Source organism: Chelmon rostratus, chromosome 7 (assembly GCF_017976325.1).
Source record: "Chelmon rostratus isolate fCheRos1 chromosome 7, fCheRos1.pri, whole genome shotgun sequence".
Taxonomy (NCBI): domain Eukaryota; kingdom Metazoa; phylum Chordata; class Actinopteri; order Chaetodontiformes; family Chaetodontidae; genus Chelmon; species Chelmon rostratus.
Genome location: NC_055664.1, coordinates 23,446,479 through 23,460,333, shown reverse-complemented (window position 1 = coordinate 23,460,333; position 13,855 = coordinate 23,446,479). Strand labels below are relative to the sequence as shown.

Below are 13,855 nucleotides of genomic sequence, written 5' to 3'. Positions count from 1 at the left end.
GCTTTGACAGTGGCAGTTTGGGCTGAAGTGTTGAGCTGAAGGGTGCTTCAACAGTTGTTGCGGAAGGACGGAGAACATTTGGCGCCCAGAATTTCCCATCCAGCCTGAAGCAGCGCTGGGCGGTAACACATCACCGGATGGGGTTATTATGTTCGCCAGTAATGATTAGTTATAGAAAGAACTCATTCAATTTTAGTCGCGAGAAAAAATACTGAAGTTTTTTTTTTTAAAGTAACCCCTCCAAAACTTCAAGTTACTGTCATCATCCTACCAAAAAAAACTGTTCCAGACTGAGGTTGAATTATCACAAAATGATGTCCCATTACTGTCGCCATGTAATGATGCATTTTATATGCTAAATCTACTGTTAAAGCTCTTGTTCATGGATCTATAAACTTTTACGTCAAAAATAACCTCAGCGTCCATCAGTGTAAATAATAATGTGAAGTTTATAGTAGAGGAGAAAGACTCAGTTAAGACCACAATGTCTGTCCAAATTAAAGGTTTGTGTAAATTAAATACATCTAAATATATAATTAGTATAAATGTATTTTTAACTAAAGGAGGTTTAAGGTTCTCGATGAGCCTCTTCTCGCTGCTATTATGAGCTACCAGGTCATTTTCAAGTCATCTTATTTAAAGCTACAGACATAAAATGATAATATAGAAAAACAATGAAAAAAATGTTACAATATATTAACAAGTAAATAAGCTCAGCAATGGTTATGGGCATAATCTTCTAACTTCTGCAACCATCGCTGCAAGTCACACATAAGAAGTGTGAAGTAACATTTTAATGTGATATTATCAGTACACTGAAAGCTAACAGTGCGTAACAAACAGGCAACATCCACATGTAGAACAATTCCTTTTGTATAGTCACCTGCCAGTGCGGAGGCTGTTCAGTGTCTTTAGCTTGAGCAGGGGTTTTTCTCTATGTTTTTGTGTTAGAGTGTGTTCACATTAGTTGTATTTTGTCTGGAAGACAGCAGAGCAAAGAGCGGCACCTTATGCTGTGCAGCGTGACTGACGGTAACCTTCAGGAAACATGGAAAACCTCAAAAACTCTGACGGCAAAAAAGTAGTCTGCCCAACAGGCCATTTACCCACAAGACTTCAGTCCAAACAAGCTTTTCCTCAGCAGAGTAAAACCACAGCTTCAACACTTTTTACTCTACCATGACAATCGGAATAATGAACAAATTGAAAGGACAAAAAATAATTGTTGAAATGACAAATAAACATGATGGCAGCTCAATTAAAAATGTTTAAAAAAGCAAGAGAAAAGAAAGAAATTCAGCCCTCACAGGGAAAAGTTTAGAGTCGCAGTTCGCAGTTGGCACAAAGCGTCCTCTCTACCCCATTTTAAACCTTTTTTTTCCATCTACATAGTCTGTCTTCAGTTTAAGCTCATCTGTTTCGTTCTATGGGATTTCCAAGTCGCATTTCATCTCTAAGTAGAGCAATGATATCTTTTTGTAGACCAACATGACAAAACTCCATTCAGGGTTTTCACAATTTTTGGTGGAATTTTGACACTGAAGAAAAACGCATTGAAATGAACAAAGACTGACACATGCACACATACTCACACTTCTTTCACTGTGTTTAGCAAGACAAATGAACACATCTTTACAACACATTTTTAAACCACATACACAAATTACACTGTAAAATTTAAAAATTCATTGAAGCTTGAAAAAGCATCAGAGATCTGCTGAAGAAACTCGTGACTGTCTGGATGTTAGGACTATAAACTGTCACGCTCTGTTGCCATTTCATGAAAATTATTCATGGGAATTCCATCATTTCAATTGAAAAATTATATTTTCTATTTCACCACATCTTACTGTCCCCAGTGTTGGAGAGAAAATAATCGACCTTTTTCTTCTTTAATTCATAATGGCTGAAATTAACCTCTGTACTTGAGAATGAGTGGACGGCGATAACCCTGCTGGGACCAGGATTTGTAGTAGTGTTTCTCATGTTCGACTATTCAGATTGACTAACTGGTTGGGAAAAATCCACAGAGCATTTAGTTCAAGCAGAGAAAAAAAAAACCTTTGCTTTGACATCATATAAAGCTACACCAAGGACAGACATTTCAGACTGAATAATGACTCAAAGTGAATGTAAAGGTGACTCCAGCCTATTCAAATGCTCCACTTAAGAAAAAATATTACAAAAGAAATTTCAGCTTGGATTAGTGGCTAGATGGCCTTCATGTTAATATTATTAAAGCCAGTCTTTCTTTTGCTTTTATTTTCAATAACAATTATGTCTCCTCCATCATTTATTCATAACTCTGTATTTGAAGGGATAAATAATGACCTTAACATTCATATAGCAGGTAGGATTAAGGAGGAAAAAAGAAAAATAAATTAGCACTGCTTTAGAAAAAGCATAAAGACCTTCTTCAGTCTGATAAAAACCCCTCGCAGTTCTAGGTGTAAAAAAAAAAAAAAGTCAAGTGCAGAGTCTCTTTATACTCTAGACCACATTCACCATAACAGCGAAAGAGAAATCCGGAAAAAATCATATGACCTGTTAACATCTGTGAATGCAGAAACATAGTTTTCTGTTTTCATGGAAACAGAATACTGTTAACATAAAATTACATTCAATCACCACTTATTGTCTATAAAGTTTTCATGTTATTGTAATTCTATGTAAAGCACATTGAGCTACATTTTAAGTGTTACAGGCGCAATAAAATTAAATTTTCCTATTATAGAGCAGCAGAAGAAACCTATGAGAAAACTCTACAGTCTAATATAGATTAGTATTAGTGAAGCAATGAACTCATCTACTTTAGTATTGTGGAAATAAAAAAAACCAACAACACAAAAAAATTTGATCAGCAAGCAATCAGTGTTGATTAGTATCGATGTGTAAATGAATTCATAGCTCGGTTCAGTTTGTTGCCTTTAAACTAAGTGACCAAAAAATTATATACTGAGTACAAACACCTCTTACTGTAACATAATGAAATCTAATATGAAACACCACTAATTACAGAACTCATTGAAGTTACAGTAAATGATACCTTTATGACACACACTCTGCAGAAACTGCACATTAGAGGTTTAACAAAGACGTCTTTAAGTCAGGACTTTCCTACTGACTTGCAGTGAAGGACAATGTGCAGGCCGTTGTAGTTTTTCTAGTCATTGAGTGTACTGAACACGTGTAAACAAGGACTCCTCTAAGGATGTAAGCCTGTATCTCCTAAATTTTAGTTTCAGTCCAATTTCAAGTTCCACAACAGTATGCAGGTTCCTCTAGGAAAAACAGTGCAAGATGCTTGTGTCACAATATACCACACAAGTTTTACACTTGAAGGCTTCTTAAAAGGCTCAGAAGCTTAGCAACAGGCTCAGCTGTAATATAGCACAAGAGTGTTTAATGCCTCCTAACATGCCCCGTCACTCCCTTTGTCTTTCATCCCTGTTTGGAGAGCAAACGCTTCCAGTTTTCTCCACTGTGTTTGTGGCTCTCGCAGAAGTTTGTGTGTGAGCGTAGGCCTACAGTGTGTGTAAAAGTTGCTGGGGAGAAAAGGGCACAAAAAAGAGGCTAGTTAAAAAAAGACGTGAATCATCTTACCTGAATCCACTTGTCAGGGATGGCCATAGCCAGTCGGTAATCAAAACCGAGTCCTCCCTCCTCCACTCCTCTGCAGAGAGCAGGCATCCCTGACACTTCCTGCGGAGAAGTCACACTATTTCATATCACATTTTCCTTTTGTGTGCACAGGTTTCTTTCCCAGTTCTCAGCCAAGACCACATCAATACCGCTCCACAACTCACATATTACGGGCTGAAAATCCTACACCACAGGCCAAAAAGGGTGACATCCCATTTCTTTTTGCATCACTTCTTAATTACACCAATGCATACATAAGTAAGCTATGCCTAACGAATAAGTGCTTTTAATTAATAATAGCTGTGGGCAGTGTCATCGCAAAGGAAGTGGATGCTGAAGGTGCGTGTGGTAGAGAGTTTTTACCTCTGCAACAGTGATGCAGTCAGGATAAAGGGTATGAAGAATGTGATTGGCAAGCATCAGGTAAACCAAAGAGTCTTCATCCACCTGTAGGCCGAAGTACTCACTGTAGTCCCCTGAGAAGCCTGTGCCTGAGGAGTGAACACCCACACAGTCAACACTCATCATGTTTTCCACGCAAACGTCTAAAATCCTGCATTCCTCTGTTGTTTTAAGTGCTGCTACTGTTTCACTTTACATCTTTGACATACTGTATTTCTAAAGGGTATTAATATAAAGACATACATGTAAACATCTGTCAGTGATTCATTATCTACTCACGAGACTCACAGTGAGTTGCCGCTTTAGATGACGTAAAGTAGCGCCAACCAATACTTGCAGGATATATAAAGAGATTGAACTTAATGGCCATTGCTTTCATGTCTGGCCACACAGTTAGTGCCCAATGTTAATAAATATTTGTGAGCGCTATCTGTGTCTCTCACTTAATTGTAGGCATCTATGAGGCCTGAGCTGAGTGCATTTCCTCCTAAAACATTTGCAAAGCCAAATTTTACAAAAGTGTACATCTGCGTTAATGCTAACAAGCAGTCTTCTTTTGTCCCACTGTGCTGGTGCATTGCTGCAGGACGTGTCTTAAGGCACCAACAACTGTTGATCCGTTGAATTGCATGAAATCATTGCTTGGTTTAATTGGCTCCTCACTGAATAATCGCTAAAGTTTATCCAATCAGGCAACTTTGAGGGTTGTAAGATTACACACTTCACTTGGCTTCATTTGAAGTACTGTAGGGGAACAGGTTTTGTCAACCGATCAGGCTCAAGCACACTGACTGTACTGCCTGCGAGTACCTCATTTTTAATTCATGCAATAAATCTGGTTTTCACTCAATTACCTCTATTTATAAAACACCATCTGGAAAATGTTTTTTATCCTGAGCCTTTTGAAAGTTTAGACACAGTTTAGGTTCAATTTAATTGGCAGCAGCTACACTATTGTAGTTTTATGTTTTTTTTTTAATTGAAACAAGCTTTGTAGATAGGAGAAAATCTGGAAATTCCACCACATGATATCTGGGATCAGTCAGACCTCTCAACAAAACTCCTACTGGCCTTATTCTTTAAGCTTCTGGAGTCCGTGGTGCACTCTGCAGAGTGGGTTTCAGAGGAGAGAAAGATGACATGCTTTTCACACACTGCCCAGTCCTGAAATACGAGATGCACACAAATCAACCTTACCCATGCCATGGTGATGGTACAGCATAGAGGTAACACCATCAAATCTGAAGCCGTCAAAGCAGTACTCTTCCATCCACCAGCGCAGATTTGACAGTAGGAACCGCAACACTTCCCAGCTAGCGACACACACACAGACACACACACACACACAAGGTCAGATAAACAAGGAGCTGTGAATTATTCACACGTCTCATCATGCACTTTAGGCACCAGAGATTAATTTTCACCGCTACAGGACATTCATATATTGATAACCAAAGCTCCATTATGTGGGAGATGGAGTGTCAGTAACAGGAGATGGTGTTTTCATTAACTGCACCGTAGAGGGGATGCTGTCTTTCACGTATCCAGTTGTCAGGATGAGAAATCAGTGGCTCACAGTGCACAGGGAACTTTTCTGATTTCCATCAGACCACTTGCATGACCACTGGGCAAGTGTTTAGTGCAGGCGGCCCCCATCCCTGTGTATTTGAACTGATAGGATTTCATGCTACACTTGGGTAAGCAAACACCATGCAGGGGAATTGAGTTCCCTCTCTTCAGGATGAGATAAATCATACAATTCTACTTGCTTTGGCTTCCATCTTCAACATATGACGAGTTCCTCTGTCCTACAAGCAAGGGTGAAAATACTGGGTGAAACCATGCATCTGAATATGAAAGTGTAAGTTGTGGCAACGTTTTGTTGCCCGTGGCGTCCTACAAGGCGTGCAAATTCTCTCAATGCCTGCTGGACTGTGTTGGTGGAGGAGGATTCAATAAATGGCCCCAGTCCCCCGTTCCAGTATTGAGGGAGTCATCTGGATCTGAACAGCCACTTGAGGCAAAGTATACTGCGCACCTCACCTCTTCCCATTCGGTGGTATGTTGCCATGGAAACGTCAGTTAAAACTCAAGATTGGGTCGTCTCTATGCAATGTGTGTAACGAGCACCACATGGAACATGAGACATGGATGCCATGTTTGAAAGCAGCAGCAAAGCAGATGTGAGGCGATTGATACATTCATGACGCTGCTGCCTCTGCTTGGGCTGAAATTCACACTCAGTCATCATCATATGTTCAGTGGATCTGTAACCACACCTGTGAAATGAATATATTTTCTATTTCTTGACAGATCTATCTATGGCACATCTATGACACACTGCTAACTTTTTTTTCTTTTTGTTTTTATGAACACAACACTATAATTATGAAAGATGAACCACATTCATTGGCTGGAAATATTGCCCTGGCTCCTCCTTTACATACCCTTGAGAGCCAAAGTTCTCTGCATATCTACTACAGCACTTGGTATTATAAAGTGGACCCCACATGATTGAGCCAAAGCTAATGATTAATTTGTTAACAATTTATTATTTACATGCAGAAAAACTACGTTTCTTTGAACTTTTACGAGCTCTGCTGCGCACAAATCATTTGTCGTCATTAGGGTTTCTTCCTTGATATCCGCAAATGTGTTACAGCCACTAGGTGGCAGTGTTACTTCATTTGATAATGCTCCAAGAAATTGGCAATAATGTTAAAGAACAAAAAAAGATATCTACCAACACTTTCTTCTAATATTACCCATGCTATCTTGTGTCCACGAATCACAACTGAATAGATGATCATAAAAAAAAAAAAAAAAACGTTAGTTGCGATTTAGCAAGGGGACTCTTTTTGTGGCATATTTTATTGTTGCATTGTTCTGTTTAAGAAGCTATTGAATGAGATTTGTCTGACAAATGTTTCACCACTGTGAGGGTGTTTTTGCTGTGTTAGAAGTCCATGTAGGGGGAAACAAGAATTAAGACAACATAGCACAACACAACCTCAGTCTGTCAACTTGCTGAAGTCTTACTTACAACAGTTTTGGGCTTGTAGGCAATTGTGTTCATTAAATGCATTAAAAACAGAAAATATTTACCATTCTTGTCAAGTCAAATGCTGTGAACCGTACAGCGTGCTGTTTAAATTGATAGTGTACGGCTGAATTTTTAGTATTAAGTATATAAGAGACACTGCCCTCTGCCTGTTCTTTTCTTGTTTTCTTGTTAGTTTGCTGTGGTCAGGATGTTTCTGGGCGTCTGACAGAAGAAGAAGCTACAAAAACGGCTGACACAGCAATTAAAAAAAACGCAAATGTACCAAAGCAAAATGCCGAGCAGAAAAAAGCTTGGTCCAAAATGTTCAGACCCTGAATTAGAAAAGTTGGAAACTGAATTTCATTTGTTTTTTCAGTTGCACTTCAACATTTCTGGCTTGAATGATGCAACTTCATCATGTCAAAAAGTTGGTGAAGCGGTGATGAGTCCCAGATTCATGCTTCAGCAACACTTCAGTCACAACTCAAACAACAAAAATCCATCCGAACACAAGGCAATTCTTGTTCTCAGTAATACCTCCTCTTCAAATCGTGTCATTGATTCATCGCCTGAATGTTCCAAGGCTAAATGCTGAGGATTACATCCTCTACGGCGAAACACAAAATTCAAGATTTTTTTTTTTTTTTTGGCCAAGTAAGCCATGACACAAAATGCATTTAAATGTGTTGCCTTGTGTGCGCCATTCCTCAGGGATGACCAGCCTCAGCACTGTTTGACAGGTGTGAAGCTGCATGTTACATCGGCGCTTCCTCCTTCCCTTGAGGAAGAGCACAAGGGAGCCTGGTATGATCCGATATAGCAGCCTGGCTGGGTGGTCACGCAGACCCTGTGATAAATAGATTAGGTCCTCCACTCCACTGCGCAGAGCCAACAAAGGCTCAGACACAATGTATCCTCACGGGAGGGAGATAATAGCCAGTGAGAGCCAGAGGCCCAAGATGAAACCATACTGCCACATTAGGACCCACAATGCCATTCATCATCAAGTCCAATTACAGCGGGAAAGAAGATCTCTATACCCGATGCAATACACTGCTTATCTATGCAGTTCAATGAAGTTATCACTTGGCCTGTAGTGTTAATACAAAACCAAATTGCATATTACACTGTCCTCATGCTAAAGCTCAGCAATGACAGTGAAACCTGGTTGGAGAGCACTAATAGAGTAAAGCTCTAATACTGCTGCTTGTAGAGTAAGATAAGGTAATCTATCACACGGGCTGTTGTTCTCCCAACAAGCACAAAAGTCATGACAAGTAAATTCAAATAACAGACTTTTTCCACGTAAGCTTCATGCTTAGTTGCTCCTTATCAGAGCTTATTTCCTCCTCCAGCTGACTGCGACCCATATTATGGTGTTTATGTTCTGTTGCAAGCAGAGCACATATTGAAACATGCTGTGTTTCAGGAAGTCAATTTTGCATAAGGGGTCAAGGCAACTTGTCATGATGGCAGAGAGAAAGATTTAAGTCCCCGTTCTCACAACATCACAGGTAAGCTGCAGATAAGACCAAATAAATTTAAGAAGCTGACAGGCCATTCCACAAGAAGTGTGATGCTCAAACAATGATGCTCGACAGCCTGACGGATTGTGTGCATTTGTGGGACCAAAAAGGACAAATAAGGTGCCTCATTTAACGCATTTCAAACTTTCCTCCAATCCCTGCAGCCGTTAATGTGTCCAGGACAGAGACATTGACAGGAGTGACACCTGCAATAAATTCACATTTCTTGGCTGAAGCTTGATTTATTTATTCATTTATTCATGGAATTATTCAGTGAGCTTGTGGATACAGTAAATACACATATGCACAGTAGATTCTTGAGGGAGATGACTTGCTCATGTTGTATAATATGTTCCCTATTACTTCTGTGACTAAAGGTAGAAATTTTAATCATGCTTTGCTGTCATTTGTCCTTTAATCAGATAAGCCAAAGTCCAGTAAAGCAGGGTTCAATTATCCAATCAGCACTGTGTGTGTGTCTTAAAACACAAATATGAGCTCTGTGTCGGACATGTGTAAGAAATCCATGTTTATACCTCGTAGCAATTGTTAAGCAGCTCTCCAGGCAGCGTGGTGATGCTGGCTGCCTCGCAGGGTAAACTCTCATCTAGCTGTCTGACAGACTGTCCCTGAATTGCTGTGCTTTGTGTCAGATATCTGCCATTTGTCTGGCATTCTTTAGGCTGCCTGGCAGCTAGCTGCTTTCGCTTGTCATCCTGGGAGGGATATTCTGCTGCCTGTGAGACTGTTTGTATGTTTAGCAACCTGTAATTAGTATCACCTTGTACTTTCTATTTTTCAGGATTCGATTGCGGTCTGGCAGGCCAATTCTGGCCCATCTGAGTTGTTTTGGCTTTTTTTTTTTTTTTGCCACAGTGCCATATTTTAGCTGTGGCAGGATCTGAAGGTGTATGATCTCATGAATGATCACTGAAGTTATTTGGCATATTTTTTGGTATCATGGAATGCCCATTCTGCCGGAAAAAAAAAATGCATCATGTGAATTATAGCAGGCTAATATCACCATCATGTGTTTCAACTTGACAATTGGCTAATTGCAAAAAGGTGGGCCACAATTCAGCGTCCTGCCTTGAGGAGGGTGCAGCCTTACAGGCTTTATTGAGGATGAGAATAATGTCCCCAGGGTTCGGGACTGTAACTGAGCCACAGAAGGCACCATTTCATTAGCACTGTTTTATATGTATGGTACTATTCCAGGCCAGCTACAAAACTGTTTGGTAGCTCAGTGTAGTTATAAATAGTTGTGCATGAAACATTCACTTGCAAAATATTGCAGAGCTCTGCAATCTTATAACCTGAGAAAGTAATCATGTCTCAGTATCATGAGGAAGAGCAACACTGACTGAATGAGTACATAACTGACTCAACCTAATAAACATCTTGCCACTGTAAAAATAAAAATTATCTAAGTTTATTGACTCATAACTCAATTTGCTATTAACACTTAAAATGTCTTTGCAATATGTCATCTGTAAAATGGTTATTTAAGAGGTTGATTATTCATTTGTACCACATGAACACAACAGAAAGCTCTTTGCACATATTACTGCCATGGCACTTGCTATTTGTCAGACAGCATTAAGGGGCTGAGGGGCATGAAGGTGCAGAGCTGCTGCTGTGTTCCTACCCACTGGCTCCATCCAGCACCGACTGGAAGCTCTACAGGCAGCTCCAACCAGCCGCCATGCACACCTACAGCTAAGTTGAACTCATTAGCTGAAGCTCACCAGAGGGGAAAAACAGCTTTTCCCCTTGCTGTGTGACTTGATGGGGCAGGGGAAATAACTCATGGGTACTAAATACTGAAATGACTGAATTTGGACTGAGTTGCCATTTCAAGTGTGAGTTTATTGACTAATCAGACAGTAGCCAGGCTCCAGCTATCGTCCAAACTTGGTCCAAACATTTAAAAACATAAATGTTCCAAAGAGCGACAGAGACAGATTCTTCTTTTGTCATTTTGTGATGTGGTTTCTTTAAAAACAATCAAACATGTCATTGATGAGCAGGATGAGTCTTTGCTTCCCTACATGTCTTTCCCCCATGTGCAGTTCTGCTATTTTAAAATTTCAGAATTCAGGATGTTTAGCTGACACGTTGTGGACAAAACAGCTGAAAACATACAGTAAAGCAAAAAATGACAAATATACAAATATATATAGTATCTCAAACTGTCAAACACAACTACTAAAATATTATCCATCATGGCAGTAACTTGTAATAATTTAATCTATACGGCATAAGATGATTTTTATGGGAGTGACAGCAGAGTCACATAGATTTTAGAAAAAATAGATTGATCAATGGATTTAGCACTATATTATACACCAGACAACCTCTGCTGTCTGCTCTCATACACTAGAATAAACTTACACTTCAAGAAGTGCTAATCTCATGTAATGAATGTCTATAAGATATCTTTTGTCCTCATTCATTTAGGACCAACAGCAGCACAGAGGTACAGAAACATTCAGTATTTATATTTCCCCATCCTCACATCATTAACAAATATTTGAACATAATAAAAACACATGCATAGAATAATCTTGTCAAAGAGAGAATTATTGCTCACACAGAGTTGATCTCTCAGCATGAGAACAGGGAGAAGAGTTAAAAAGAGTTTTTCAAAAGCCTTGCCTTGGGCCTATTTTTCATATCTTAAGAATTCACACAAAGATTGATGAAAAATGGATGCAAATGATCCTGAGAGAGGTGGGGGATTACAGAACAAGCCCACATCAAGCTTCTCAGAACTCTCACATCTGAAGGCCCTGATCTGCAAAAAGGCTTGGCTTCTCTGGCTGCCAACCCCCTACAAGCTGAACCATGGGCTCCATTCACTCGGTCACTGTCTCAAGGTGACTTTGACGTCTTTGAAAGAGGTTTATGAAGAAAACAGCAGCCAACGAAAAATGAAGTTATTCCAATAGTTAGTTTCTACTTATCACATCAAGAGCGGTTGAGGTTGTGCATCACTTGAAACATTCGCGTAAAATGTACATCCTTATGAGCAGGGGTCATTGGTCAAATATGCCAACGACAAAAATAGACTCATCAACATTGGAAAAGGAAGCACAGGACTGAAGCACGGGGACTGGATTAAGTGCAGCAGACCATGAGATGATCACTGCCCACGGCATCTGCCGACCATCTACCCAGGCCGGCAGGTCCAAATGTCACCACAAGTGGCACGATTGCCCGGGTGGAGAGGGAAGAGAGGCGGGACAAGAGGGAAGATAACCCAGTTTGGAGAGAGCATACCCTGCTGGTATGTGTTTAAAAAGTCTGATGTACAAATAAAACATCATTTGATGTCTCAAGGGCACCTCGAACTTTTCAAATCAAAGCAAAGATTCAAGCGAAGAATTTATTACCTTTTACTCCATTATACTCACATAATTCATCCAATTCAACAATTTAGCACGCAGAAGTATAAGACGCTGTGTATAAAGAGACTGGAAGAACCTCCTGACATCCACCAAAACAGTGGCAAGCGTCTGCAGTATGTGATGTGTCCTCACATGCACTCAAGTAAAGAACCGGACAGCAGGCATCTACCTGAACAGCATTCTCCGCAGACTGAGCTGAATGTTTGTTTATGTGGAAAACCTGAAAAGAGGCACATACCAAGTAAAAAAAAAAGAAAAAAAAAGAAGCTGCTGTGTGATAGAGATGCAGAAGTGGAAGCGGAGCACTAGGCAGCAACGAGGAAAATATGTCTTTGCTCTGATAGGCAGTATCAGTCAGCTTCTGTCAAGCTAATAAGAACATCATGGTCAGACTGTGATGGGCTGATAGCACGGCTGCTTGATTAAAAACAGGCTGTGTTTCACACTAGCATCGCAGCTAGCCTCTGAGGTTCATTTCCTTCCAGAGGGAGTAGCAGAAAAGCTTGACACGAACGACACGTCCAAACAACCTGTGAGAAGCAGAGAAGACAAATGAACTGGCTATGACATTGTGGAGCTCCGCTGGGCTTTTACAAACGACTCCTCATATGCCTCCCAGTCGTGGCATATGTCTGCACCGTGTTTAATGAGTGCTTCTGATATGAGGAGAGTTCAATAACTAATGAAAGAAGAGCCCTGTTCTCTTATTATAGCCCCCATGGCTGACACTAAACATTGTATAATGTATTGGAAACTGCTGCACACTGACACACACTTATTAAAAGTGAGTTCAAAAAAGGCATTTGATAGACCCAGCAGTGCCCGTTCCTCTTTAATGTATGCTGGGATCATTTTCTGGGTGCAGAGGCAGGAAGAGGCACTTAATTAACAGGGCCTACAACAACACCAATCAATAGTTTTGGTGTACACTGAGCACCAGCAGAGTCAGAAAACTGCCTGCCGACTTGAGGCCTTTTATGTTTTTCCTCACAGTTTTGTAATTAGCTGAAAATATGAGCACCAGCAAAGCCTGCCAACACTGTAACATCAAATCATTACTCATAATGCATTAAAATTCAACACCTGTCTGGCCAAATGCGTAAAAGGTGAAATCAAGAGCATTTGAGGAAACTTAAATTCACCATTAATAGCCCATTCGACGCTTTAGGGATATCAGATTAGCAGTGAGCCTGACTGCTTGGCCATTTTGGTGAGAGATGTAATCTGTCATTTTTGAGATAATGTCTAAAGAGCAGTATGTCAGCTCCCATTCAGCCTCATTAATCAGACTGTTCATAAGTTGCTTTTACATTTTTGTTTTAAAATCAGAACCCTTAAAACCATAGCGCTCACCAACACGTTCTCATTCCCAGAGCGTCAAACACACCCCTTGGCGTCTCATACAGATGCTCGAGGTACCCGTCAGCATCTGTATGAGACCTACTCCAACGCAAGCTCATCCACGGCAATGACTTTAGTATCATAGCTCGACACAATCTCCACAATGAGAGCATAATGTGGAGCGGGGTTGAAATCTACAGGGCAACTGTTAATAACGCAAAATGTATTTACAATAATACTGAACATCATTCAGTAATTGCTTCGGGTTTCATTACAATGCACAGGTTTCTGTATTCTCACACCTTCCAGTTGTGTGTGTTTCCTACAGTAAGAACTTTTTCTCCACCTTGTTGAAAATGGAATTTGCATTCTGGAATACTAATGCATCAAATTGACTTAAAAAATCCTGTGATAAGCATATGCATCGATGCACATCTCAAAATATGTTGTGCATCATTGCACAGCACATTTTCATGCCAATAAACTTAATG

General features: G+C 40.1%; 1 protein-coding gene across 1 annotated transcript in view; it reads right to left on the bottom strand.

Moving 5' to 3' along the window:
- Positions 1-13,855, bottom strand: part of gbe1b (glucan (1,4-alpha-), branching enzyme 1b) — a 74,389-nt gene that overhangs the window by 41,751 nt on the left and 18,783 nt on the right. The window contains exons 8-10 of the mRNA XM_041940368.1: positions 5,242-5,357; positions 4,006-4,133; positions 3,604-3,702 (exon numbers count right to left, since the gene is read on the bottom strand). Of these exons, the coding sequence (XP_041796302.1) occupies positions 3,604-3,702; positions 4,006-4,133; positions 5,242-5,357 (343 nt within the window). The remainder of the gene's footprint in view (positions 1-3,603; positions 3,703-4,005; positions 4,134-5,241; positions 5,358-13,855) is intronic.